The 27,787-nt window shown below is 46.4% G+C and overlaps 1 protein-coding gene across 12 annotated transcripts in view; it reads right to left on the bottom strand.

Annotated features, from left to right (window-relative positions):
• Nucleotides 1-27,787, bottom strand: part of LOC140428448 (tumor protein D54-like) — a 115,723-nt gene that overhangs the window by 20,391 nt on the left and 67,545 nt on the right. For 3 of the 12 annotated variants that reach the window (XM_072514912.1, XM_072514917.1, XM_072514915.1), the window contains 3 exons: nucleotides 8,100-8,126; nucleotides 6,964-7,008; nucleotides 6,602-6,650 (listed from right to left, as the gene is read on the bottom strand). In XM_072514912.1, coding sequence (XP_072371013.1) covers nucleotides 6,602-6,650; nucleotides 6,964-7,008; nucleotides 8,100-8,126 — 121 coding nt within the window. The remainder of the gene's footprint in view (nucleotides 1-6,601; nucleotides 6,651-6,963; nucleotides 7,009-8,099; nucleotides 8,127-27,787) is intronic. The other 9 variants (XM_072514919.1, XM_072514923.1, XM_072514924.1 and 6 more) reach the window with 4 other exon arrangements.

Below are 27,787 nucleotides of genomic sequence, written 5' to 3'. Positions count from 1 at the left end.
TGGTGGCGGCACTGAAGATCTGGGGGCAGTGGAGGAGACACAAGAGGGTGGAAGGCACGTCGGTCTGGACCCCGATTTGTAATAACCACAGGTTTCTACCGGGTAGGATGGATGGCGGGTTCCAGAGCTGGCAGAGGGCAGGTATCGAAAGGATGGGTGACCTGTTTATCGATGGGAGCTTTCCCAGCCTGCAGGCGCTGGAGGACAAATTTAAACTGCCGCCAGGGAACAGCTTTAGATATTTGCAAGTGCGGGCCTTTAAGAGGAGACAGGTACCGGCCTTTCCGCTGCTGCCGCCACAGGGGATACAGGATAGGGTAGTTTCTGGTACTTGGGTGGAGGAGGGGAAGGTGTCGGATATCTACCAGGAGCTGTTGGAGGCGGAGGAAACCCCGGTGGAGGAGCTTCAGGGCAAATGGGAGGAGGAGTTAGGAGGAGAGTTAGAGCCAGGTCTGTGGGCGGAAACCCTAAGTAGGGTCAATTCCTCCTCATCATGTGGTGGGCTCAGTCAAATCCAGTTTAAGGTAGTCCACCAGGCACACATGACGGCGGCGAGGATGAGCAAGTTTTTCGGGGTAGAAGACAGATGTGCAAGGTGTGCGGGAAGGCCAGCAAACCATGTCCACATGTTTTGGGTATGCCCGAAGCTTGGAGGGTTCTGGCAGGGGTTTGCCAAGGCAATGTCCAAGGTGCTAGGTACGTGGGTGGTGCCGAGTCCAGAGGTGGCGATCTTGGAGTGTCAGAAGACCCGGGAGTTCAGGGAGTGAAAGAGGCCGACGTTCTGGCCTTTGTCTCCCTGGTAGCCTGGAGACGGATCCTTTTAATGTGGAGGGACTCGAAACCCCCGAGTGCAGAAACTTGGGTCAATGAAATGGCTGGGTTTCGCAGCCTCGAGAAAATAAAGTTTGCCTTAAGAGGATCAATGCTCGGGTTCTCCTGGAGGTGGCAGTCGTTCGTCGACTTTCTTGGAGAAATTTAAAATGTCCGCAGCAGCAGCATTCCGAGAGGGGGGGGGGGGAATGTGAGAGCTAGTTGACACCTGTGTGATCCACAGCAACCACATCAGCAATCTGTAGCTCGAGGAACCTCTGGTCAGAGTTGCTGAGCTGGAGTCTGAGTTTTAGGCACGGCAATGCATCAGAGGGGAAAAGTTACCTGGGTACTTTTTTCCAAGCGACAGTCACACCCATTAGGCTCAGTGTTTCTGAATTGGTCTGTGCTTCGGGACAAGGGGGTGTGACTGCATGCGAGGTAGGTATGGGCGATCCAGATAACAATGGAGCAGCCTCTGCTCTTCTCCAACAGTAAGAAGTCTTACAACACCAGGTTAAAGTCCAACAGGTTTTATTTCGAATCACTAGTTTTTGGAGCACTGCTCCTTCAGAACGACAAACCTGTTGGACTTTAACCTGGAGTTGTAAGACTTCTTACTGTGCTCACCCCAGTCCAACGCCGGCATCTCCACATCATGGCTACATTGTGATGTTCTTTAGGGACGGAAATCTGCCAGCTTTATCCAGTCTAACCTAGGTGCTTGCAGATGTGGTTCATTCTTACTGCCCCCTGAAATGGCCTAACAAGCCACTCAGTTCAATGGCATTTAGGGGTGAGCAATAAATGCTGGCCTTTCCAGCAACACCCAGATGCCATGAACGAATAAAGAGGGGGGAAAAAACGTGTTTGGTGGGTTGATGCTTTATACTGCAACTGAGGACAGGTGAAACCAAAAATTGTGCTTTATTTTCATTTTTATTTCAAAAAAGATGTACAAGAATCCCTTCGCAGCCATGTGTAATGAGAAGACAGTCATCTACTTTTTGTTCGGGGCAAGCTGTATAAATATAAAGTTAATTGACCTCAAGAAGACACCTTTCTATCGCGAGTTTTAAAACTGAGCAGATAGCAGTCCTGCAGAAGGACAAAAAACAAAGGATACTAATTTGGTTTCACAGACGAGGTACCAGAATTTGGGGATCACGGTTTGATTGTGAGCCATAGTTGTGATATGTGCATAGAGGAAGACTTAATGGTCTATTCTGATATGGGGTATCAGAAAAGCATGATCATATCTTCACCCTCCACCTGCAATATTTACAGAAGACATAATTCAATAACCTTGGCTGATTTTCCCCCTGCTAATCTGAGAGCATTAGGGTAATTGAGGAAATATTTGCACCAAGTTCATCCATTTAACTCAATTGTTCACTATGTCAACTAACTGGCTGATGTTGATGCGTGGACGTGTATTTTTGATGCTTGTGAAAGTACAAAATTCTCCATAGACCTAATTTAATGCAAAAAGTTGACAGTACCCTCTAGTTATTTGTACCAAAATCTAGAGGGCACAATGAAACACAGTAAAGCTTTTTCCACAATTTGGAACACTTCAAATTGACCAGCAGATGGCAATAATAATGCAAATCACCACTGTATTTAGCATTGTACAGAAAGCTGGTGGCCATTTTGTGAGTTGCAGCAGCCATTCAGGATCCTACTGAAGGTGGGAACCTTCTTGCTGGATGCCATTTAAATGCTGCCTGTGAGAAAAGTGGCAGGTTGATAGATATTAATATACTGCAATTTATGTTGATACCCCAATTCTTAAATTCATAATTCATAATTATTCCCCTCCCTCACAATTATACCACTGACTATTTTGACAAGGAATGCACACAAATCCAGGAATTCTGAAAATGTGCATTTAAAGTGTTATCTGAAGAATGAATATGTCTAATTAATAATTTTATAGTCTGGTCTGAATATGCAATTTAATGGACCTGATTTTGGCATTGCCCGACCAGAATTGGGCAGCATGGTGGCATAGTGGTTAGCACTGCTGCCTCACAGCACCAGGGACCCGGGTTCAATTCCAGTCTTGGGTGACTGTGTGTGTGTCGTTTGCATTTCGGCCCCGTGTCTGTGTGAGTTTCCTCCGGTGCCCCAGTTTCTTCCCACAGTCCAAAGATGTGGTTAGGTGGATTGGGCATGCTAAATTACCCCTTAGTGTCCAAAGATGTGTGGGTTAGGTTTGGCGGTTACAGGGGAGTGGTAGGGTGCTTTTTCAGAGGGTTGGTGCAGACTAGTTGGACCAAAATGGCCTCATTCTGTTCTGTAGAGATTCTATGAATAAGTTCCATTTTTGGATTAGTCTTAGGTCAGGTTTTTGAAAACAAAGCTCGGTGGGAGACTGGACTGGGGGCACAGTATATCAGCCCTGTAAAACTCATGATCGTGACTGACTTCTCACCGTTGGTTTTGGATTTCAATGTCACATTGGTAAGACCATAATACTAAAGCAAAATACAGCAGATGCTGGAAACCAATTAACAGAAAATGCTGAAAACACTCAGCAGATGAGGCAGCATCTGTACAGTGGAAAACAGAATTAACATTGATGACCTTTCATCAGAAACCTTAACTCTTGATTGACTCTCCACAGATGCCGCTTGGCCTACAGCATTTTCTGGTTTTATTTCAATTTTAAAAAAAATATGATTGCTGCCCAAAGAAATATCATCGGCTCATCTGGAGTTCTGCTCTAATGCATTTCCGGACAATCTGCTATCAAGCTGTAAAAGCAGAAGCAAGAAACAGGTCTGTAGTCAGTTGCCTTGGCTAAGAAAGATTTCAAGAGATGTCGGAGGGGAAGAAAAAAAACAAGGGACCAGAAAAGGCGACAAAATAAAGCAAATGAACTGTTAATCAGCCTCCCAAGTTAGAATCAACTCAAACAGTAACAATGTTAAACCCAGAGAGATTCCTGAGAATTTTGTTCAAGGTCCAAACTGACGTTTTTGATTATCAGAAAGATGGCTAAAATTCTCAGGAACTTGAGGCTATTTGCTCAATTGCACTTTCAGAAACATAATTGCTGACACTGTCTACACCCTGGCCCGATAAATTCATGCCAAAAACGTGATGGATATACTCCCTACTTCTTTTACATTTCTGCTTAGAATACAACACTCCCTGGCAGAAGATACTGGAGTATCGGGTCCTAGTACACTGCCTCACCTACTATTAATCTAGTCAATGTGAATGTGTGCACCTTTGGTTAACTCACCCTCTGATTTCGCTGTTTTCCTTCAAAGAAATACTGGCTAAGTTTTTCTGTTAAATAACTGCAAACACAGAACAACTCAACTGTTACTACTTCATGAAGCAAATGTTCACAACTCAGATGTCCAGGAATGAAAATCAATTTAATATCCATTCGGAAGTATATATCATACAATACGTGCAATGGGAGCTACGGAGTAGTCCGTAAATAAAATTATTCAAAAAGAAGCTGGTTTAAAAAGGCACGTTAGAAAGCAAAGTCTAGGTGTTTTAGCCAAAAAGTCCATTATTTCATCAAGGAATATTCAGTACAAATTATCATTGTTGTTCTTGTACTAACATCTAGCCTGCATTGAAATTTGGTAAGAGTACCAATCATCATTTCTACTTGTAAATGTTCACAAGCCCCCTTAGTGTCTGGATTTGATGCACTAGTGCTCAGCTGAGTACATTATCCCCTTTCTTGATGGAATGCAGCTTTGCAGTCAAGAGAAGCATTGCAGCTAGGTAGCATCCAAAATGTGTGTAAAAAGTCTCAACCACCATTCAGTGAATTTAGAAATTCTACTTGTATTTGCCGTTACACCAATTTCAATTTTACCCAAAACAGTAGAAGTTCACCAATTCAGCCAGCCAGTTCCAAATTCAGACACAGCTAGAATCTTTAGCCGACACTGCCACTCAGACAGAAGCAGCTCAGCCACTTAAGTATTTCAGACAAATCCCTTCCAAAGCTCTTTAGAGGCAGATCTGGAGAACATTTTTCAATTGATACCCAAGATGGAGATTTTCATGTTTGATTATTTTTAAATAAAGTGAGTTCTGGTGATGCTGAGCACACAGTTTGAACAAAGCCAAATTCTCTCAGATGACATTAGTAATATTGTAGATAAAACTATAAGGCCTCTACTGCTCAGGAAACTCGATCTAGTAATAAAAGTGTGCAACTGTAGGCATGACTACACAATCAGTAAATTAGCAGACAAAAAATCTTACAGACGCTTCTTAGAGATAGGACAGTATGGCAATATTCAAATAATGAGTGTGAATGTACATTGCAAACTTGTGTAGATCAATCATGAACATACTAGATACAAAACGTTTGTCCAATATTATTTATGTCAAGTCTCCAACCGGTTATTTCCTGGGGCTTCCTCTGGATACAAAATTAGTACTTGACAAAAACAGGAAGGTGCACCCTTACAGAGTATGGTAAAGTTTAGAGGAGCGGTATCACTGAAAGATTTACATAATGAACTCCCTAAAATACTGGTTAAAAAGCCTGGAAAATAAAAATAGACGGTTCAAATAGTATTTAGTCACCTTAAATTAGTAAAAAAACAATTAGTTTAAAAAAACAATTCCAGGATTCCAATTCAACGAAAATGGGATTTGATGGGGCGGCATGATGGTGCAGTGGTTAGCACTGCTGCTGGCACTGAGGACCCAGGCTCGATCCTGGCCCCTGGTCACGGACCGTGTGGAATATGCACATTCTCTCCGCGCCTGCGTGGGTGTCACCCCCACAACCCAAAGAAATGCAGGGTAGGTGGATCGGCTCCTTAATTGGAAAAAAGAATTGAGTACTTTAAATTTTAAGAAAAAATAAAATGGAATTTGATTTATGCGGTCACATAGCCCTGGCAAGGGTACTTTTTAGTGAGGATACTCCTGACCATTATTGAAGCTCACCGTTTACTCGCACAAACCCTTTACAATGATCAGTTCCGAGTTGGGAATAAACCATGAAAATAGAGAGGCTCATTTCACCTTGTTGAAATATACCTTTTGTCACAGCTGAAACCTTGCTGAATGTCAAGGGGTGGTTTCCTTATTTAAGTACGAAGTCTTACAACACCAGGTTAAAGTCCAACAGGTTTGTTTCGATGTCACTAGCTTTCGGAGCTAGTGACATCGAAACAAACCTGTTGGACTTTAACCTGGTGTTGTAAGACTTCGTACTGTGCTCACCCCAGTCCAACGCCGGCATCTCCACATCACCCTTATTTAAGGAAAGACGTAAACTGCATTACAAGCGGTTCAGAGAAGGTTTACTAAATTAATATCAGAAATGGGCAGATTATCTGTAAAGGAAAGAATGGGCAGGCTAGGCTTGTATCTTCTGGATTTTAGAAGAGTAAGAGGTGACTTGATTGAAAGCCACAAGATCTCGAGGGGTCTTGATCGGGTTGAAGTGGAGAGGATTTTCCTCTTGTGGGAGAATCTAGAACTAGGGTTCACTGTTTAATTTTAAAGGAGTCGCCCATTTAAGACAGAAGCATTTTTTTTCTCTGAGAAGTCCGTGCCTTTGGAACACCCTTCCTCTAAAGGCTGTGAAAGCAGAGTCTTGTTTTGAAGGCAGAGGTAGATAAACAAGGGGGTAAACAGGAGTTAGAGTCAGGTCAGTCATTTTCTTATTGAATGGTGGTGCAGGCTCGAAAGGCCGAGTGGCCTGCTCCTGTTCCGAATGCAACTGATATGCTCTACAATTAGAAGGCAAAATTGAAACATTTGGCTGGTAGATATTGCTTTCATTTCATACCTTTAGATTTCCAACGCTTTCTTCAAATGACTTAAAGGTAGGCGATTCCCTGAAATCAAAAATAGAAGTTTTTGAATGATAAGTAAACCAACTGTATTTAAATCTCAGTTGTTGATAGATCAACAAGTACATGTCAACTAGTAAACTAAATAACTACATTTAATATGAAATATAAAACTATATAATTATGGTAAAACATGAGGAATGATGTCGCTAAACTTGGAAGTATACAAGACAAAACTTGCAACAAAACAAAATGCTGCACTTTTGGGTAATTAAAGAGGTAGGCATTACCAGCAATGCAGCAACTAAAAAGAAAAGGAAAAAAAGACTCTGATCAAGTTAATATAGTCATACATTACCTCATAGCAGGCATGCTTATTGAATGGCGGATGGAGTAGCTGCTACTTGGAAGCATTAAGAAACGAACAAATAGCCCAAGTTATAAAAATAAATAATTGCCCAGTGGGCAGTTATCAAACTATGAACAAGTATACATCACCTTTTCATGACAGCAAACATTTCTAACAGTAATTTTACAAATACAAGATCAAAAGCTACATAAAGAAAAACCTGTAACTCGTATGAACAAGTTAATTCTTCACACTTTGAAGCTTTTAAAATAAAATATTAGAATTAATTTCCTTTTATGGCAAGAATAGTATTAATGTCTGAAACCTATGTTAACTAAGATAAAGATAACCAATATTCAAAAAAGACCACAATTTTCTCCCCTTCATTATGTTCCCCATGACATGCCCAATCTCGACTGTATGGGTAACATGATTAGTTTCCAGGTCTCTGCACATGAGCATTGCACAGTAAACTGGCCTGCTGACTCCCAAATCGGTTAGAATCATCTGGCCTCAACCTGGTGTCTTAAGAATCAGTTCAAATTAGACAAGTAATGTATCTAGGAGGGGAAATAATTAATGATACATTCTTACGACAAAACATTAGCACAAAGCTGTTTTGATTTTGTACCGCGGTGAGTGAAAGTTGCGCGAGACTATTTCCTCCAGGAAATCTTATTCGGACAGACTATTAAGTAGTCCTTCAAATTTAAATGGTTCAGAGGTGATCAATGTGATTTTTAAAATGACACAATGATTTGGTAGGGTAGATACCGAGGAACTATTTCCTCTCCTGGGTGAAATTCTGCAATTCCACCCCCCCCCCCCCCCCTAAGGTAGAGATCATGATCTGACTGAATGGTAGAACAGGCCCTAGGGCCCAAATAGCCTATTTCTATATTCTGGTGTTGGGTCAGGCTCCAAATCAAACTCAGACTAATTTTGTACTAACTGCAACATTGTGAAATCAAAACTTCAGATCAAAGCTGGAGTTATTGTGAGAATGTGTCCTTAAACTTGAATTTAGAAAAGCAAGAGCCAAAGGTGAAGAAAAAAAAAAAATTTTTAATCGCCATTTTAGGAATACAAAAGGCTCATGTCAGATTGGAGTCTGTGCCCCAGGAAAGGCTATACATTTATCTTACCTAAAGGACTGAGAAAAAGGGTGAGACCTGAAACAAGGCAATAACAAAAAGATAGGTCAGCCAGAACAGATAGAATTCAGGCCAATAGCATCACCAATTTGACTACAGAAAACAGCAAAAGCATCATCTATCACTCATTTAGTGATTAACGTTCATAAAGTCTTATTTCAGGATTATGGAATACCAGAAGCGTACCTCTGAATCTATCAGAAAGCGTTTGGCTGCCATATTGAAAATATACCCCAAAGAGGATCAGAGTGAAAGTTCACAATCCAGGATAGCTCCAATATGAAAGACAGAACTTTTCAGTTATTTATCAGGCTTAGAAAAAAAATCTAAACAACCACTCAAAAAGATAAAAATATTCAAAGTAGTTCCAGTTTGATGTAAAAATATAGACACTAAAAAGAAAATCTGGTGCGAGAAGCAATACCTGTACTAAGTGCCCATATTCGGCTCTGAAATGTAGACATTTTAAGTAATGCTGGCATTGCATCGACTTGATGCGAGCCGTGAATAATGCAGTGATTATATGCATATTTTTAAAGTACTGTCCAGTCGAAACCAAACAGACCGTTTAGTAACACTGTTACTAACCTCAAGGGAGACAATTATGTTTTTTGCCAAACTAACTCAATTTGGCAGCCAAATGTTCCAAGAATTTGACAATCACCTCCAACCATTAATTCTCATAATTCCCACTAAATAAAAATGCACAAGTATGGAAGAATACATTTAGCCTGAGGTAAAGTTGAGAATTTCTAACTTTTAAATTAGATTATATAAAGATAGTCACATATGCATCATCCAGTTATTTATTATACTTCAGAATTTCATTCAATTCCACCATTTGCATTGAATATTATCAGACATAGATATGGGACGTAAACCTTTCAAGAGCAAAGTGAAGTAATTTCTGAAATGTGTGCGAAAGCTCTCGATCTGAATGTTCCCAGACAGCTTTCCCAGAAAGCTTTTGACAAGATGCCACACAAAAGGTTGCTGCATAAACTAAAGATGCATGGCATTGAGGGTAAAGTGGCAGCATGGGTAGAGGATTGGTTGACTAACAGAAAGCAGAGAGTGGGAATAAATGGGTGTTCCTCTGGTTGGCAACCTGTAACTAGTGGGGTCCCTCAAGGATCAGTGTTGGGCCCGCAGTTGTTCACAATTTACATAGACGATTTGGAGTTGGGGACCAAGTGCAACGTGGCAAAGTTTGCAGACGACACTAAGATGAGTGGTAAAGCAAAAGGTGCAGAGGATACCGGAAGTCTGCAGAAGGATTTGGATAGGTTAGGTGAATGGGCTAGGGTCGGGCAGATGGAATTCAATGCTGCCAAGTGTGAGGCTATCCATTTTGGGGGGAATAACAGCAGAATGGATTATTATTTAAACGGTAAGATGTTAAAACATGCTGCTGTGCAGAGGGACCTGGGTGTGCTGGTGCACGAGTCGCAAAAAGTTGGTGTGCAGGTGCAACAGGTGATTAAGAAGGCTAATCGAGTTTTGTCTTTCATTGCTAGAGGGATGGAGTTCAAGACTAGTGAGGTTATGCTGCAATTGTATAGGGTGTTGGTGAGGCCGCATCTGGAGTAGTGTGTTCAGCTTTGGTCTCCTTACCTGAGAAAGGACATATTGGCACTGGAGGGAGTGCAGAGGAGATTCACTAGGTTGATCCCAGAGTTGAGGGGATTAGATTATGACGAGAGGTTGAGTAGACTGGGACTGTACTCATTGGAGTTTAGAAGGATGCGGGGGGATCTTATTGAGACATATAAAATTATGAAGGGAATAGATAGGATAGATGCGGGCAGGTTGTTTCCACTGGTCGGGGAAAGCAGAACTAGGGGGCATAGCCTCAAAATAAGGGGAGGTAGATTTAGGACGGAGTGTAGGAGGAACTTCTTCACCCAAAAGGTTGTGAATCTCTGGAATTCCTTGCCCAGTGAAGCAGTTGAGGCTCCTTCTTTAAGCGTTTTTAAGAAAAAGATGGATGCCTTTCTAAAGAATAAAGGGATTCGGGGATATGGTGTACGGGCCAGAGAGTGGAGCTGAGTCCACAAAGATCAGCCATGATCTCATTAAATGGCGGAGCAGGCTCGAGGGGCCAGATGGCCTACTCCTGTTCCTAGTTCTTATGTAAATAGGACAGGAGTAATGCTGGATCTTGTGGGGAAACATGGTGCAAAGGAGCATTTGAAAAGCAGTTTAGAGAAGTTACAGAAAAGGATAAAGGGGAAAAAAATCAAATGAAAAATACAACTAGAGGAGAATTACTTTCAGAGTTGAAAATTAATCTGGCTCAGGCAGATTGGAATTAAAGCTTGGCAAGAAATCAGACATTCCCACGAGGGGAAAGAAAGGGCATCCAAAACTAGAAGCTCTTCAGATAACAAATGAAATAGAAAAACACTTAATAAATATTGGGTTTATAATTCAGTTGAGAAACAAACTGAATACAAAACAAAGGGGAACTGCACAAGGTAGTGTGTTGAGCAAAGAACATGGGCGACATTCTCCGACCCCCCGCCGGGCCGGAGAATCGCCGGGGGCTGGCGTGAATCCCGCCCCCGCCGGTTGCCGAAGTCTCCGGCACCGGATATTCGGCGGGGACGGGAATCGCGCCGCGCCGTTTGGCGGGCCCCCCCTGCTCGATTCTCCGGCCCGGATGGGCCGAAGTCACGCCGATAAATTGCCTGTCCCGCCGGCGTAAATTAAATCACCTACCTTACCGGCAGGACCAAGGCGGCGTGGGCGGGCTCCGGGGTCCTGGGGGGGGGGGGGGGGGGGGGGGGGGGGGGGCGGGGGCGCTCTGACCCCGGGGGGTGCCCCCACGGTGGCCTGGCCCGCGATCGGGGCCCACCGATCCACGGGCGGGACTGTGCCGTGGGGGCACTCCTTCCCTTCTGCCTCCGCCACGGTCTCCACCATGGCGGAGGTGGAAGAGACTCCCTCCACTGCGCATACGTGGGAAACTGTCAGCCGCCGCTGACGCTCCCGCGCATGCGCTGCCCGGAGATGTCATTTCCGCGCCAGCTGGCGGGGCACCAAAGGCCGTTTCCGCCAGCTGGCGGGGCGGAAATTCTTCCGGCGTCGGCCTAGCCCCTCAATGTTGGGGCTCGGCCCCCAAAGATGCGGAGCATTCCGCACCTTTGGGGCGGCGCGATGCCCGTCTGATTGGCGCCGTTTTGGGCGCCAGTCGGCGGACATCGCGCCATTTCCGGAGAATTTCGCCCCATGTATGAAAATAACTGAGGGCTAACACGCAAGGGGAACACAGACATCTTTCACTGACCTGTAAACAAGAAACAGGTAGCCAAGGAAGGATGGAACTGTTTAAGGACCAAAATGAAGTCCTCCCTGTGAAGCAGGGAGCATGTTTGTGGTATGAAATCAGATATTTTGCATCTCACTGAAGAAAAAGAAGTCACAGCAAAGTAGGGTGGTACATAAACTGGACAGGATAAGGTTGGTCATACTCAAAGCAGAAAAATCACCAAGTCCAGATGGGATCTTTCCAAGGTTCTCAAGGGAAGCAAAAGTGGAAATTGCAAAGATTGTGGCCACAATCGTCGAATCCTCTTTAGAGACCGCCTGTAGCGTTGAGGACCCGGGTTTGAATCCCGGCCCTGGGTCACTGTCCATGTGGAGTTTGCACATTCATAGAACATAGAACATTCCAGTGTAGTACAGGCCCTTCGGCCCTAGATGTTGCACCGACCTGTGAAACCACTCTAAAGCCCATCTACACTATTCCCTTATCCTCCATATGTCTATCCAATGACCGTTTGAATGCCCTTAGTGCTGGCGAGTCCACTACTTTTGCAGGCAGGGCATTCCACACTCTTACTACTCTCTGAGTAAAGAACCTACCTCTGACATCTGTCCTATATCTATCTCCCCTCAATTTAAAGCTATGTCCCCTCGTGCTAGACACCACCATTCAAGGAAAAAGGCTCTCACTGTCCACCCTATCCAATCCTCTGATCATCTTGTATGCATCAATTAAGTCACCTCTTAACCTTCTTCTCTCTAACGAAAACAGCCTCAAGTCCCTCAGCCTTTCCTCATGAGATCTTCCCTCCATACCAGGCAACGTTCTGGTAAATCTCCTCTGCACCCTTTCCAATGCTTCCACATCCTTCCTATAATGCGGCGACCAGAACTGCACGCAATACTCCAAAAGCGGCCGCACCAGAGTTGTGTACAGCTGCAACATGACTTCATGGCTCCAAAACTCAATCCCTCTACCAATAAAAGCGAACACACCGTACGCCTTCTTTTTAAAAAAAAATATATTTTATTAAACTTTTCAAACAGAAATTTTCCATTTTACAAATCAACATAAAAATAGTACAGTAACTGATAAATAACATTATTTAAATAATATGGTGAACTAACAAAGTAACAAAAAATAGTGCCCCCCCCACCCCCCTTCCCTCCCCCCCCTTCCCTCCCCGCCCCCCCACCCCCACCCCCCTTCCCTCCCCCCCCCCACCCCCCTTCCCTCCCCCCCCCCACCCCCCTTCCCTCCCCCCCCCACCCCCCTTCCCTCCCCCCCCTTCCCTCCCCCCCCCACCCCCCTTCCCTCCCCCCCCCACCCCCCTTCCCTCCCCCCCCCACCCCCCTTCCCTCCCCCCCCCCACCCCCCTCCCCCCCCCCCCACCCCCCTCCCCCCCCCCACCCCCCTCCCCACCCCCACCCCCCTTCCCTCCCCCCCCCCCCCACACCCCCCTTCCCCCCCCCCCCCCTTCCCACCCCCCCCCCCCCCCCCACCCTCCCTCCTGGGCTGCTGGTGAAGATCTATTTTCCCTAAACGTTCCGCGAGATAGTCAAGGAACGGTTGCCACCGCCTGGAGAACCCCTGAGCCGATCCTCTCAGTACAAATTTCATTCGTTCCAGTTTTATGAACACTGCCATATCGTTTATCCAGGCCTCCACGCCGGGGGGTTTCGCTTCCTTTCACATAAGTAGAATCCTTCGCCGGGCTATCAGGGATGCAAAGGCCAGAATATCGGCCTCTTTTGCCTCCTGCACGCCCGGCTCTTCCACGACCCCAAATATAGCTAACCCCCAGCCTGGCTTGACCCGGACCTTCACCACCTTTGAGATCACCTTTGCCACTCCCCTCCAGTACTCATCCAGTGCCGGACACGACCAAAACATGTGTGTGTGGTTTGCCGGGCTTCCCAAGCACCTCCCGCACCTGTCCTCCACTCTGAAGAACCTGCTCAGTCTTGCTCCCATCATATGTGCTCTGTGTAGAACCTTAAATTGTATCAGGCTAAGCCTGGCACACGAGGGAGAGGCATTTACCCTACTTAGGGCATCAACCCACAGCCCCTCCTCAATCTCCTCCCCCAGTTCTTCTTCCCATTTTCCTTTCAGCTCCTCGACCAGCGCCTCCCCCTCATCTCTCATCTCCTGATATATTTCGGACACTTTGCCCTCCCCGACCCATACCCCCGAAATCACTCTATCCTGGATCCCCTGTGTCGGGAGCAGCGGAAATTCCCTCACCTGTGGCCTCGTAAACGCCCTCACTTGCATATATCTAAAGATATTCCCCAGGGGCAACTCATACTTTTCCTCCAACGCTCCCAGGCTCGCAAACGTCCCGTCTATAAACAAATCTCTCAGTTTCCTAATTCCTGCTCGTTGCCAGCTCTGGAACCCTCCGTCCATCCTTCCTGGGACAAACCTGTGGTTATTCCTGATTGGGGACCACACCGAGGCACCCGTCACCCCCCTGTGTCGTCTCCATTGCCCCCAGATCCTTAAGGTTGCCACCACCACTGGGTTTGTGGTATACCTTTTCGGGGAGAGAGGCAGCGGCGCCGTCACCAGCGCCTTTAGGCTCGTTCCTTTACAGGACGCCATCTCCAGCCTCTTCCACGCCGCCCTCTCTCCCTCACTCACCCACTTACAAACCATCGCCACATTGGCGGCCCAGTAGTAGTCGTCCAGGCTTGGCAACGCCAGTCCCCCTCTGTCCCTGCTACGCTGCAGGAACCCCCTCTTTACCCTCGGGGTCTTCCCTGCCCACACAAAGCTCATAATGCTCATGTCCATTTTCTTGAAAAAGGCCTTTGTGATCAGAATGGGGAGACATTGGAACACGCCAAGAAACCTCGGGAGAACCATCATTTTTACCGCCTGCACTCTGCCCGCCAGTGAGAGCGGCAGCATATCCCACCTCTTAAAATCCTCCTCCATCTGCTCCACCAGCCGCGTCAGATTAAGTCTGTGTAGAGTTCCCCAGCTCCTAGCTACCTGGATCCCCAGATATCGGAAGCTCCTTTCCACTCTCCTTAACGGCAGGGCGTCTATTCCTCTTCCCTGGTCCCCAGGGTGTATTACAAAAAGCTCGCTCTTCCCCATATTTAGCCTGTATCCCGAAAAATCTCCAAACTCCCTCAATATCTGCATAACCTCTGTCATCCCCTCTACAGGGTCCGCAACATATAGCAGTAAGTCATCTGCGTAGAGTGACACTCGATGTTCCTCTCCCCCCTCTCACCACCCCCCTCCATTTCTTAGTGTCTCTCAACGCTATGGCCAGTGGTTCAATTGCCAATGCGAACAGTAATGGGGACAGGGGACACCCCTGCCTCGTTCCCGTGTAGCCGAAAATACTCCGATCTTTGCCGGTTTGTGGCTACACTTGCCACTGGGGCCCCATAGAGGAGTCTGACCCATCTGACAAACCCCTCCCCGAACCCAAACCTCCTCAACACCTCCCATAAATACTCCCACTCTACCCTATCGAATGCCTTCTCCGCATCCATCGCCACCACTATCTCTGCCTCCCCCTCCGCTGGGGGGCATCATTATCACCCCCAGCAGCCGTCGAAGGTTGACATTCAGTTGTCTCCCCTTTACAAACCCTGTCTGGTCTTCATGCACCACCCCCGGGACACAATCCTCTATCCTCGTCGCCAGCACTTTTGCCAGCAGCTTGGCGTCTGCATTTAGGAGTGAGATAGGCCTATATGACCCACATTGCAGCGGATCTTTATCCCGCTTCAGGATTAGTGATATCGTCGCCTCCGACATTGTCGGGGGTAGTATCCCCCCTTCTCTGGCCTCGTTAAAGGTTCTCGCCTGCAGCGGGGCCAACAGATCCACATATTTCCTGTAGAATTCCACCGGGAACCCGTCTGGTCCCGGGGCCTTCCCTGCTTGCATGTTCCCCAGTCCTTTGGTCACCTCATCCACCTCAATTGGCGCCCCCAGACCTGCCACGTCCTGCTCCTCCACCCTCGGGAACCTTGGTTGGTCCAGAAACTGTTGCATTCCCTCTTTTCCCTCTGGGGGTTGGGACTTATATAGCCTCTCATAGAAGTTCTTAAACGCCTCATTTACCTTCCCTGCTCTCCGCTCCGTAGTTCCCGTTTCATCCCTAACTCCCCCAATCTCTCTCGCCGCTATCCTCTTGCGAAGTTGGTGGGCCAGCAGCCGGCTCGCCTTTTCCCCATACTCATATCTCATCCCCTGTGCCTTCCTCCACTGTGCCTCTGCCTTTCCTGTGGTCAGGTCAAACTCCGTCTGAAGTCTTCGCCTCTCTCTATATATAGTCCTTCGTCCGGGGCCTCCGCATATCTTTTATCCACCCTCAAAATCTCCCCCACTAATCTCTCCCTTTCTTTGCCCTCTTGTTTCTCCTTGTGAGCTCTAATGGAGATCAGCTCTCCACCGTCTTCAGCGCATCCCATACTACCCCCACCTGGACCTCGCCATCGTCATTGACCTCTAGGTATCTCTCAATACATCCCCGCACCCTTCCACAGACCCCCCTCATCCGCCAATAGTCCCACATCCAGTCGCCAGAGTGGGCGCTGCTCCCTCTCCTCTCCTAATTCCAGATCCACCCAGTGCGGGGCATGGTCTGAAACGGCTATGGCCGAGTACTCCGTTCCTGCCACCTTCGAGATCAGTGTCCTACTGAGAACAAAGAAATCTATTCGGGAGTATACCTTGTGGACATGGGAGAAAAAGGAGAACTCTTTGGCCAACGGCCTAGCAAATCTCCACGGATCCACTCCCCCCATTTGTTTCATAAACCCCCTAAGCACCTTGGCCGCTGCCGGCCTTCTTCCGGTCCTGGATCTAGACCGGTCTAGCCCTGGATCCAGCACAGTATTGAAGGTCCTCTCTTCCCCCCCCCCATTACCAGGCTTCCCACCTCCAGGTCCGGGATACGTCCCAGCATCCATTTCATAAATCCCACGTCATCCCAGTTCGGGGCATATACATTGACCAGCACGACCTCCTTTCCCTGCAATCTACCACTCACCATCACATATCTACCCACGTTATCCCCCACTATATTCTCAGCCTCGAACGACACCCGTTTCCCCACCAATATCGCCACCCCCCTATTTTTCACGTCCAACCCTGAGTGGAGCACCTGCCCCACCCATCCTTTCCTTAACCTAACCTGATCCGCCACCTTCAGATGCGTCTCCTGAAGCATGACTACGTCCGCCTTCAGTCTTTTTAAGTGCGCGAACACCCGGGCCCTCTTAATCGGCCCATTCAGGCCTCTCACATTCCACGTGATCAGCCGGATTGGGGGGGTGGCCCGATTGAAGCTCGCCCTCCTTCTCGCCACCTCCGCGCTCCAGTCCTGATACACTCGTACCACTGCATTCTCCCACCTGCTTCTCCGTACCTTCTTGGCCCAGCTCAAAACAGCCTCTCTGTCCGTGAAGCGGTGAAATCTGACCACTATCGCCCTTGGTAGTTCTCCCGCCTTTGGTCTTCTCACCAGGACCCGGTGAGCCCCTTCCACCTCCAGGGGGCCCGATGAGGCCTCAGCTCCCATTAGCGTATGGAGCATCGTGCTCACATAAACCCCAACGTCAGCTCCCTCTGTTCCTTCGGGGAGACCTAGAATCCGGAGGTTCTTCCTCCTCGAGCTGTTCTCCAGGGCTTCCAGCCTTTTGATGCACCTCTTGTGTAGTGCCTCGTGTGTCTCCGTTTTTACCACCAGGCCCTGTATCTCATCCTCATATTCGGCTGCCTTTGCCTTCACTCCACGGAGCTCTATCGCCTGGACCTTGTGTTTCCTTCAGCCCATCGATTGCCAATAACATCGGCGCCAGCACCTCCTTCTTTAGTTCCTCCACACACCGTTGGAGGAATTCCTGCTGGTCCAGGCCCCATGTCATCTGGGCTCCATCCGCCGACATCTTGCTTCTTCCTTCTCTTCTCTGCCGCTGCTCCAAAGGATCCTTCGCAATCTGGCCACTGCCACTGGTCTTTTCCATACACGCCCGGGGGGGGGGGGGGGGGGGGGGGCACCTCCCTTCTTCACCCCACACTGGGTTTGGTCTGAAAAAATTTCCGTTGGGTCTCCCGAAAAGAGCCCACAAGTCCGTTAGAACGGAAGTTGCCGAAACATGCGGCTTAGCAGTGCATCACCGCAACCGGAAGTCACCGTACGCCTTCTTAACAGCCCTCTCAACCTGGGTGGCAACTTTCAGGGATCTATGTGCATGGACACCGAGATCTCTCTGCTCATCCACACTGCCAAGAATCTTACCATTAGCCCAGTGCTCTGTCTTCCTGTTATTCCTTCCAAAATGAATCACCTCACACTTTTCTGCATTAAACTCCTTTTGCCATCTCTCAGCCCAGCGCTGCAGCTTATCTATGTCCCTCTATAACTTGTAACATCCTTCCGCACTGTCCAAAACTCCACCGACTTTAGTGTCATCTGCAAATTTACTCACCCATCCTTCTACGCCCTCCTCCAGGTCATTTATAAAAATGACAAACAGCAGTGGCCCCAAAACAGATCCTTGTGGTACACCACTAGTAACTGGACTCCAGTCTGAACATTTCCCACCAACCACCACCCTTTGTCTTCTTCCAACTAGCCAATTTCTGATCCAAACTGCTAAATCACCCTGAATCCCATGCCTCTGTATTTTCTGCAGTAGCCTACCGTGGGGAACCTTATCAAACGCTTTACTGAAATCCACATGCACCACATCAACTGCTTTACCCTTATCCACCTGTTTGGTCACCTTCTCAAAGAACTCAATATGGTTTGTGAGGCACGACCTACACTTCACAAAACCGTGTTGACTATCCCATATCAAATTATTCCTTTCCAGATGATTATACATCCTATCTCTTATAAACCTTTCCAAGATTTTGCCCACAACGGAAGTAAGGCTCACTGGTCTATAGTTACCAGGGTTGTCTCCACTCCCCTTCTTGAACAAGGGGACAACATTTGCTTTCCTCCAGTCTTCTGACACTATTCCTGTAGACAAAGATGACTTCAAGATCAAAGCCAAAGGCTCAGCAATCTCCTCCCTAGCTTCCCAGAGAATCCTAGGATAAATCCCATCCGGCCCAGGGGACTTATCTATTTGCACACTTTCCAGAATTGCTAACGCCTCCTCATGAACCTCAAACCCTTCTAGTCTACTAGCCTGAATCTCAGATTTCTCCTTGACAACATTGTCCTTTTCCTGTGTGAAAACTGACGAAAAATATTCATTTAGCACCTCTCCTATCTCCTCGGACTCCAAGCACAACATCCCACTACGGTCCTTGACTGGCCCTACTCTTACCCTAGTCATTAGTTTATTCCTGACAGATCTATAGAAAGCTTTAGGGTTATCCTTGATCCGACCTGCCAAAGACTTCTCATGTTCCCCCATGGCTCTTCTTAGCTCTCTTTAGGTCCTTCCTAGCTAACTTGTAACTCTCGAGCGCCCTAACTGAACCTTCATGTCTCATCTTTACATAAGCCTTCTTCTTCCTCTTAACAAGATTTCGGCTGCTTTAGTAAACCACGGTTCCCTTGCTCGGCCACTTCCTCCCTACCTGACAGGTACATACGTATCAAGGACACGCAGTAGCTGTTCCTTGAACAAGCTCCTCATTTCCACTGTGCCCATCCCTTGCAGTTTTCCTCTCCTCCCGATGCATCCCAAGTCTTGCCTCATCACATCATAATTGCCTTTCCCCCAGGTATAACTCTTGCCCTGCGGTATATACCTATCCCTTTCCATCACTAAAGTAAACTTAATCGAATTGTGGTCACTATCACCAAAGTGCTCACCTACCTCCAAATCTAACACCTGTCCTGGTTCATTACCCAGTACCAAATCCAATGTGGCCTCGCCTCTCGTTGGCCTATCTACATACTGTGTCAGGAAACCCTCCTGCACACATTGGACAAAAACAGACCCATCTAAAATACTCGAATTATAGCGTTTCCAGTCAATATTTGGAAAGTTAAAGTCCCCCATAACAACTACCCTGTTGCTTTCGCTCCTATCCAGAATCATCTTTGCAATCCTTTCCTCTACATCTCTGGAACTTTTCAGAGACCTATAGACAACCCCTAACAGGGTGACCTCTCCTTTCCTGTTTCTAACCTCAGCCCATACTACCTCAGTAGACCAGTCCTCATCAAACGTCCTTTCTGCCACCGTAATACGGTCCTTGACTAACAATGCCACCCCTCTCCCTTTTACCACCTTCCCTGGGCTTACTGAAATATCTAAACCCCGGCACCTGCAACAACCAATCCTGTCCCTGCTCTATCCATGTCTCCGAAATGGCCACAACATCGGAGTACCATGTCCCATTCTCCCAGTGTCTACGTGGGTTTCACCCCCAAAGATGTGCAGGTTAGGTGGATTGGCCACGCTAAATTGTTCCTTAATTGGAAATTGGGTACTCTAAATGCATTTTTTAAAAATAGGGGAATGGTACAAATGACTGGAGGAGAACAAATGTTAGAACCCCATTAAAACTAAAGGGCAATAAAGCCAAAGGCAGTGGGAGGGAAACTTTTAGGGGTAGAAATGCTAGTCAAAATTAATTGACTTTTGGAAAAATATGGCTTAACAAAGTGGTCCTTTTTTTGTTTATTAACAGAAAAAGTTTGCAGAACTTAATTTATTTGAAGAAGATGGTTGATGAGGACACCAACGGTTCTGTATACTCTTTCAAAAGCTAATTTCAAATAGTACCACATAACAGACAGCTTTATAACTTAATAACTAGGGGTTGCATGGATACAAAATTAGCTAGGGACAGAAGACTTGGAGTTTCAGCGGGAGCGGAGTGCGGGGGCTGCTGGTGGGTGAGTATTTAAGTGAACACTTACCTGGTCCCGTTTCTGTTCCTCTTTGCTGTTGTATTTTTTAAAAACAATTTTAAAGGTGGGAACAGGAAGTTCAACCCGCGGACTTCTGGGAAGTCCCTCACCAATAAATTCTGGTGGATGGGAAACCCGAGACACTACACGTGTAGTGTCTCCCACCTGTCCTCCTCCTCTAACCTAATAATAAAACCCATTGGTGTGAGGTAAGTACCATATTATATTATTATTATTATTTTATTTTTTAAAATTTATTTATTAGCCAGATCTTGGTTGAAAGTTATAGGGATGGCAGGGAAGGGAGTGCAATGTTCCTCCTGCAGGATGTTTGAGGTGAGGGATGCCATTAGTGTCCCTGCTGATTTTACCTGCAGGACGTGCAGCCATCTCCAGCTCCTCCAAGACCGAATTAGGGAACTGGAGCTGGAGTTGGAAGAACTTCGGATCATTCGGGAGGGAGAGGGGGTCGTAGATAGCAGCTTCAGGGAATTAGTTACACCAAAGATTGGAGATAGATGGGTAACTGTAAGAGGGGCTGGGAAGCAGTCAGTGCAGGGATCCCCTGCGGTCGTTTCCCTGAGAAACAAGTATACCGCTTTGGATACTTGTTGGGGGGGGGGGGGGGGGACTTACCAGGGGTAAGCCATGGGGTACGGGCCTCTGGCACGGAGTCTGTCCCTGTTGCTCAGAAGGGAAGGGGGGAAGAGGAGCAGAGCGTTAGTAATTGGGGACTCGATAGTCAGGGGCACAGATAGGAGATTTTGTGGGAGCGAGAGAGGCTCACGTTTGGTATGTTGCCTCCCAGGTGCAAGGGTACGTGATGTCTCGGATCGTGTTTTCCGGGTCCTTAAGGGGGAGGGGGAGCAGCCCCAAGTCGTGGTCCACATTGGCACTAACGACATAGGTAGGAAAGGGGACAAGGATGTCAGGCAGGCTTTCAGGGAGCTAGGATGGAAGCTCAGAACAAGAACAAACAGAGTTGTTATCTCTGAGTTGTTATCTCTGGGTTGTTGCACGTGCCACTTGATAATGAGATGAGGAATAGGGAGAGAAAGCAATTAAACACGTGGCTACAGGGATGATGCAGGCGGGAGGGATTCAGATTTCTGGATAACTGGGGCTCTTTCTGGGGAAGGTGGGACCTCTACAGACAGGATGGTCTACATCTGAACCCGAGGGGCACAAATATCCTTGTGGGGGGGGGGGGGGGGGGTGGGGGGGGGGAGATTTGTTAGTGCTCTTTGGGGGGGTTTAAACTAATGCAGCAGGGGCATGGGAACCTGGATTGTAGTTTTAGGGTACGGGAGAATGAGAGTATAGAGGTCAGGAGCACAGATTTGACATCGCAGGAGGGGGCCAGTGTTCAGGTAGGTGGTTTGAAGTGTCTACTTCAATGCCAGGAGTATACGAAATAAGGTAGGGGAACTGGCAGCATGGGTTGGTACCTGGGACTTCGATGTTGTGGCCATTTCGGAGACATGGATAGAGCAGGGACAGGAATGAATGTTGCAGGTTCCGGGGTTTAGGTGTTTTAGTAAGCTCAGAGGAGGAGGCAAAAGAGGGGGAGGTGTGGCGCTGCTAGTCAAGAGCAGTATTACGGTGGCGGAGAGGATGCTAGATGGGGACTCATATTCCGAGGTAGTATGGGCGGAGGTTAGAAACAGGAAAGGAGAGGTCACCCTGTTGGGAGTTTTCTATAGGCCTCCAAATAGTTCTAGGGATGTAGAGGAAAGGATGGCGAGGTTGATCCTGGATAAGAGAGAAAGTAACAGGATAGTTATTATGGGAGACTTTAACTTTTCAAATATTGACTGGAAAAGATGTAGTTCGAGTAAATTAGATGGGTCGTTTTTTGTAGTGCGTGCAGGAGGGTTTCCTGACACAATATGTTGACAGGCCAACAAGAGGCGAGGCCACGTTGGATTTGGTTTTGGGTAATGAACCAGGCCAGGTGTTGGATTTGGAGGTAGGAGAGTACTTTGGGGACAGTGACCACAATTCGGTGACGTTTACGTTAGTGATGGAAAGGGATAAGTATACACCGCAGGGCAAGAGTTATAGCTGGGGGAAGGGCAATTATGATGCCATTAGACATGACTTGGGGGGGATAGGTTGGAGAAGTAGGCTGCAAGTGTTGGGTACACTGGATAAGTGGAGCTTGTTCAAGGAACAGCTACTGCGTGTTCTTGATAAGTACGTACCGGTCAGGCAGGGAGGAAGGCGTAGAGCGAGGGAACCGTGGTTTACCAAAGAAGTGGAATCTCTTGTTAAGAGGAAGAAGGAGGCCTATGTGAAGATGAGGTGTGAAGTTTCAGTTGGGGCGATGGATAGTTACAAGGTAGCGAGGAAAGATCTAAAGTGAGAGCTAAGACGAGCAAGGAGGGGACATGGGAAGTATTTGGCAGGTAGGATCAAGGAAAACCCAAAAGCTTTCTATAGGTATATCAGGAATAAGCGAATGACTAGGGTAAGAGTAGGACCAGTCAAGGACAGGGATGGGAAGTTGTGTGTGGAGTCTGAAGAGATAGGCGAGATACTAAATGAATATTTTTCGTCAGTATTCACTCAGGAAAAAGATAATGTTGTGGAGGAGAATGCTGAGACCCAGGCTATTAGAATAGATGGCATTGAGGTACGTAGGGAAGAGGTGTTGGCAATTCTGGACAGGCTGAAAATAGATAAGTCCCCGGGGCCTGATGGGATTTATCCTAGGATTCTCTGGGAGGCCAGGGAAGAGATTGCTGGACGTTTGGCTTTGATTTTTATGTCATCATTGGCTACAGGAATAGTGCCGGAGGACTGGAGGATAGCAAATGTGGTCCCTTTGTTCAAAAAGGGGAGCAGAGACAACCCCGGCAACTATAGACCGGTGAGCCTCACGCCTGTTGTGGGTAAAGTCTTGGAGGGGATTATAAGAGACAAGATTTATAATCATCTAGATAGGAATAATATGATCAGGGATAGTCAGCATGGCTTTGTGAAGGGTATGTCATGCCTCACAAACCTTATCGAGTTCTTGGAGAAGGTGACTGAACAGGTAGACTAGGGTAGAGCAGTTGATGTGGTGTATATGGATTTCAGTAAAGCGTTTGATAAGGTTCCCCACGGTAGGCTATTGCAGAAAATACGGAGGCTGGGGATTGAGGGTGATTTAGAGATGTGGATCAGAAATTGGCTAGCTGAAAGACAGAGGGTGGTGGTTGATGGGAAATGTTCAGAATGAAGTTCAGTTACAAGTGGCGTACCACAAGGATCTGTTCTGGGGCCGTTGCTGTTTGTCATTTTTATCAATGACCTAGAGGAAGGCGCAGAAGGGTGGGTGAGTAAATTTGCAGATGACACTAAAGTCGGTGGTGTTGTCGACAGTGTGGAAGAATGTAGCAGGTTACAGAGGGACATAGATAAGCTGCAGAGCTGGGCTGAGAGGTGGCAAATGGAGTTTAATGTAGAGAAGTGTGAGGTGATTCACTTTGGAAGGAATAACAGGAATGCGGAATATTTGGCTAATGGTAAAGTTCTTGGAAGTGTGGATGAGCAGAGGGATCTAGGTGTCCATGTACATAGATCCCTGAAAGTTGCCACCGAGGTTGATAGGGTTGTGAAGAAGGTCTATGGAGTGTTGGCCTTTATTGGTAGAGGGATTGAGTTCCGGAGTGATGAGGTCATGTTGCAGCTGTACAAAACTTTGGTACGGCCGCATTTGGAGTATTGCGTACAGTTCTGGTCACCGCATTATAGGAAGGACGTGGAGGCTTTGGAGCAGGTGCAGAGGAGATTTACCAGGATGTTGCCTGGTATGGAGGGAAAATCTTATGAGGAAAGGCTGATGGACTTGAGGTTGTTTTCGTTGGAGAGAAGAAGGTTAAGAGGAGACTTAATAGAGGCATACAAAATGATCAGGGGGTTAGATAGGGTGGACAGTGAGAGCCTTCTCCCGCGGATGGAAATGGCTGGCACGAGGGGACATAGCTTTAAACTGAGGGGTAATAGATATAGGACAGAGGTCAGAGGTAGGTTCTTTACGCAAAGAGTGGTGAGGCCGTGGAATGCCCTACCTGCAACAGTAGTGAACTCGCCAACATTGAGGGCATTTAAAAGTTTATTGGATAAGCATATGGATGATAATGGCATAGTGTAGGTTAGATGGCTTTTGTTTATTGACTTCCCATGTCGGTGCAACATCGTGGGCCGAAGGGCCTGTACTGCGCTGTATCGTTCTATGTTGTAAGACAGATAGTAGTACTGAACTTTTTTTATCCTGGAAGGAAATGAGCAGTGTTTTTTTGAGGAAGGAAATGAGCAATGTTCTTTTTGAATCGCTAGTGGGATGTGGGTGTCGCTAGCTAGGCTGGCATTTATTGCCCCTTCCAATTGCCCTCGAGAAGGTATTGGTGAGCTGCCTTCTTGAACCACTGCAGTCCCTGTGTTGGTACACCTACAGTGCTGTTCGGAAGGAAATTGCAGGATTTTAACCCAGTGAGAGTGAAAGAACAGTGGTTCTCGAGCACTGGTGTTATGATATAATTAGCGATTTAGAGAATAAAACCAAAGTAATAATAATAATTTTTGTTGTCACAAGCAAGCTTACATTAACAGTGCAATGAGGTTACTGTGAAAAGCCCCTACTCACCATATTCTGGCACCTGTTCAGGGAGAATTCAGAATACCCAACTCACCTCACAGCGCGTCTTTCGGGATTTGTGGGAGGAAACCGGAGCACCGGGAGGAAAGCCACACAGAGATAATGTACAGACTCCACATAGACAGTGACCCAAGCCAGGAATCGAAGCTGGGACCCTGGAGCTGTGATGCTAAAGCTTCATGAAACACTGGTTAGGCCCCAGCTAGAATAGTCACACCAACTCTGGGTGCAATCTGAGAGAGGAGGCAGAGAGAATTTATCACAATGGCACCGGGGGTTAAAAGATTTCAGTTATGTGGAGGCACCAGACAAAAAGAGTTGTTCTCCTCAGAGCAGAAAAGACTACAGGAGAGATCAAGGTATTTGAAACCATATGCAGTTCTGGCAGAATAAAGGAGCAGAAACAGATTCCAGGGTGTGGGGTGGTTAAATCAGATATCTAAATTTTTGTTTGGCAAACATGTTAAGGGATATGGGCTGATGGCAAGTATATGGAGTTAGGCCACAGATCAGCCATGATCTCATTAAATGATTGGACAGGCTTGAGGGACTGAATGGCCTATTCTTGTTCCTATGTTCCCAGGTGCTCAGTAACCAGTAGCAACAGATAACTGCAAAAAGAACCAACGGCAAAATGACGGGAAACAAAATTACTCCTCGAGTTGCTATGATCTGCAATTTATTGTCTGCAGGGGAGTGGAAGGGGACAAGTACCAGAAGGAATGAGCAGTGAAATGGGCCTCACTGGATATTGCTCTCAAGCAGCCAGCATAACAGGTTGAATGGGCTCCTCCTGTGTTGTGTCATATTCTGCAAATTTCGTGTCCGTGCCTTCCGTGACCAAATACAGATTTTCGTAGCACTTACCAATCACAAGCGAAGCAATTATGTTTTTCACCGAAATAACTCAATTCGGCAGCCAAACATTCTACAAATTTAAGGGCAGCACGGTGGCAAAGTGGTTAGCAGTGCTGCCTCATGGTGCCGATGACTGGGGTTCAATCACAGCCCTGGGTCACTGTCCGTGTGGAGTTTGCACATTCTCCCCGTGCCTGCATGGGTCCCACCCCCACAACCCAAAGATGTGCAGGATAGGTGGATTGGCCACGCTAAATTGCCCCTGAATTGGAAAAATCTATTTAAAGCATTTTTTTTAATTCTAAAAATTTGACAACAACCTCCAAATATTAATTCTTCTAACTCCCATTAAATAAAAATTTAATCTCAAGAGTACATGATACACAAGTGACCGAGACTGATTTGTCAACTGACATATCCCAACTGTTCACGAGGAATGAATTCCTAAAGCTTACTCTTCATAGTTTAACATACAACGTTCCTTTAAAAAAGTAACGTTTCATCTGGGAAATTGCTCGACACTATTACAGAATTATATAACATACATAGATTTGCTTGAAATGGAATAAAAGTTTAACCACGCAAAGAAATCAAAAAGAGAATCTGAGTATCCTGAATACACACAAAACACATGCTACTGTATATTTAAAACTAAATTCAGAAAAATCCTAATTTGATTTTAACATGCAAAAATAGCACACAGTAATCATCATGCAGGGTGACTTAGGGTCTCTATTCACTGGGGTGTATTTTTTCTTGTTAAAATTTTTTTTCTTAATCTGTACCTGAATCGATTCAGAGACAAAATTGAACATAAATTTAACTTTTAAAAAATAAACTACAAAACATTTCAGCATTCGTGCTGTTTCGGTTGGGATGCAGCAGTGCAAATAGGGATGGAAATAGTAAAAACTTGTTTTTAAAAATTGTAATTTTACAAAAAAAGTGTCAACAGGTGGACACTTCAATGTTATATCAAACAACTGTAGAACAGAACCAGCACCCTCCACACATTTAACTCTTAATTTCACTGAGAAGATGCTTGATGGTATCGCAGTTGCTTCACCACTGGAAAAAAGGAGTGGAACAAGGAGCAAAACAAACAAAGTTAAGATGAAAATCTTGATAGTTGGCAAAAAGAAAAAGATCTGAATTGATATAATTGACTATTCATTAATTTACTTCTTCCTAATACTGTAGCAACTTTTGCATTGTCACGATTAATGGTTGCCTAAACACCTTTGTATACATTTCCCGGTAATGTAAAAGTACTCAATTAAAACCTAAAAAGGTTTTAATTGAGTACTTTGCATCTATGTTCACTAAGGAGAAGGATAATCTAGGTAAGTAAGTCAGGGAGGCACATTGTGATTTACTTCAACAACTTAACATTTGAGAGGGGGGAGGGATTAACAGTTTTAAAGGACCTAAAAGTGGATAAATCCACAGGGCCAGATAATATGTATCGCAGGGTGCTGTGGGATAAAGGAAGGAGATTGCAGGGGCTTTGACAAAAATGTTCAAATCTTCTCTGGCCACAGGATGTGCCCAAGGACTGGATGACAGCTAATGTGATACCATTATTCAAGAAGGGATGTACGGATAAACCAGGAAATCATGGGCCAGAGTCTAACTTCAATGGTAGGGAAACTACTGGAAAATATTTTGAGGGGCAGAATTAATCTCCGCCTGGAGAGGCAAAGATTAATCAAGGATAGTCAGCATGGTTTCATCAAAGAGAGATTATGTCTCAAAACTGAATATTTTGAGACGGTGACTAGGTGTGTAGATGAGGATAGTGTAGTTGATGTAGTCTACGTTGACTTTAGTAAGGCTTTTGACAAGGTTCCACATGGGAGGGTGATGAAATAGTTAAGATCCCATGGGATCCAGATTTGGCAAACTGGATCCAAAATTGGCTGAGTAGTAAGAAGCAGAGGATGGTGGTTGAAGGGTGTTTATGTAACAGGAAGGCTGTGTCTAGTGGTGCTCCGCAGGGATCGGTGCTGTGTCTCTTGTGCTTGTAGTAAACATTAATGATCTGGTGAATA

Source organism: Scyliorhinus torazame, chromosome 8 (genome assembly GCF_047496885.1).
Source record: "Scyliorhinus torazame isolate Kashiwa2021f chromosome 8, sScyTor2.1, whole genome shotgun sequence".
Taxonomy (NCBI): Eukaryota; Metazoa; Chordata; class Chondrichthyes; order Carcharhiniformes; family Scyliorhinidae; genus Scyliorhinus; species Scyliorhinus torazame.
This window is presented reverse-complemented; position numbering and strand designations above follow the sequence as displayed.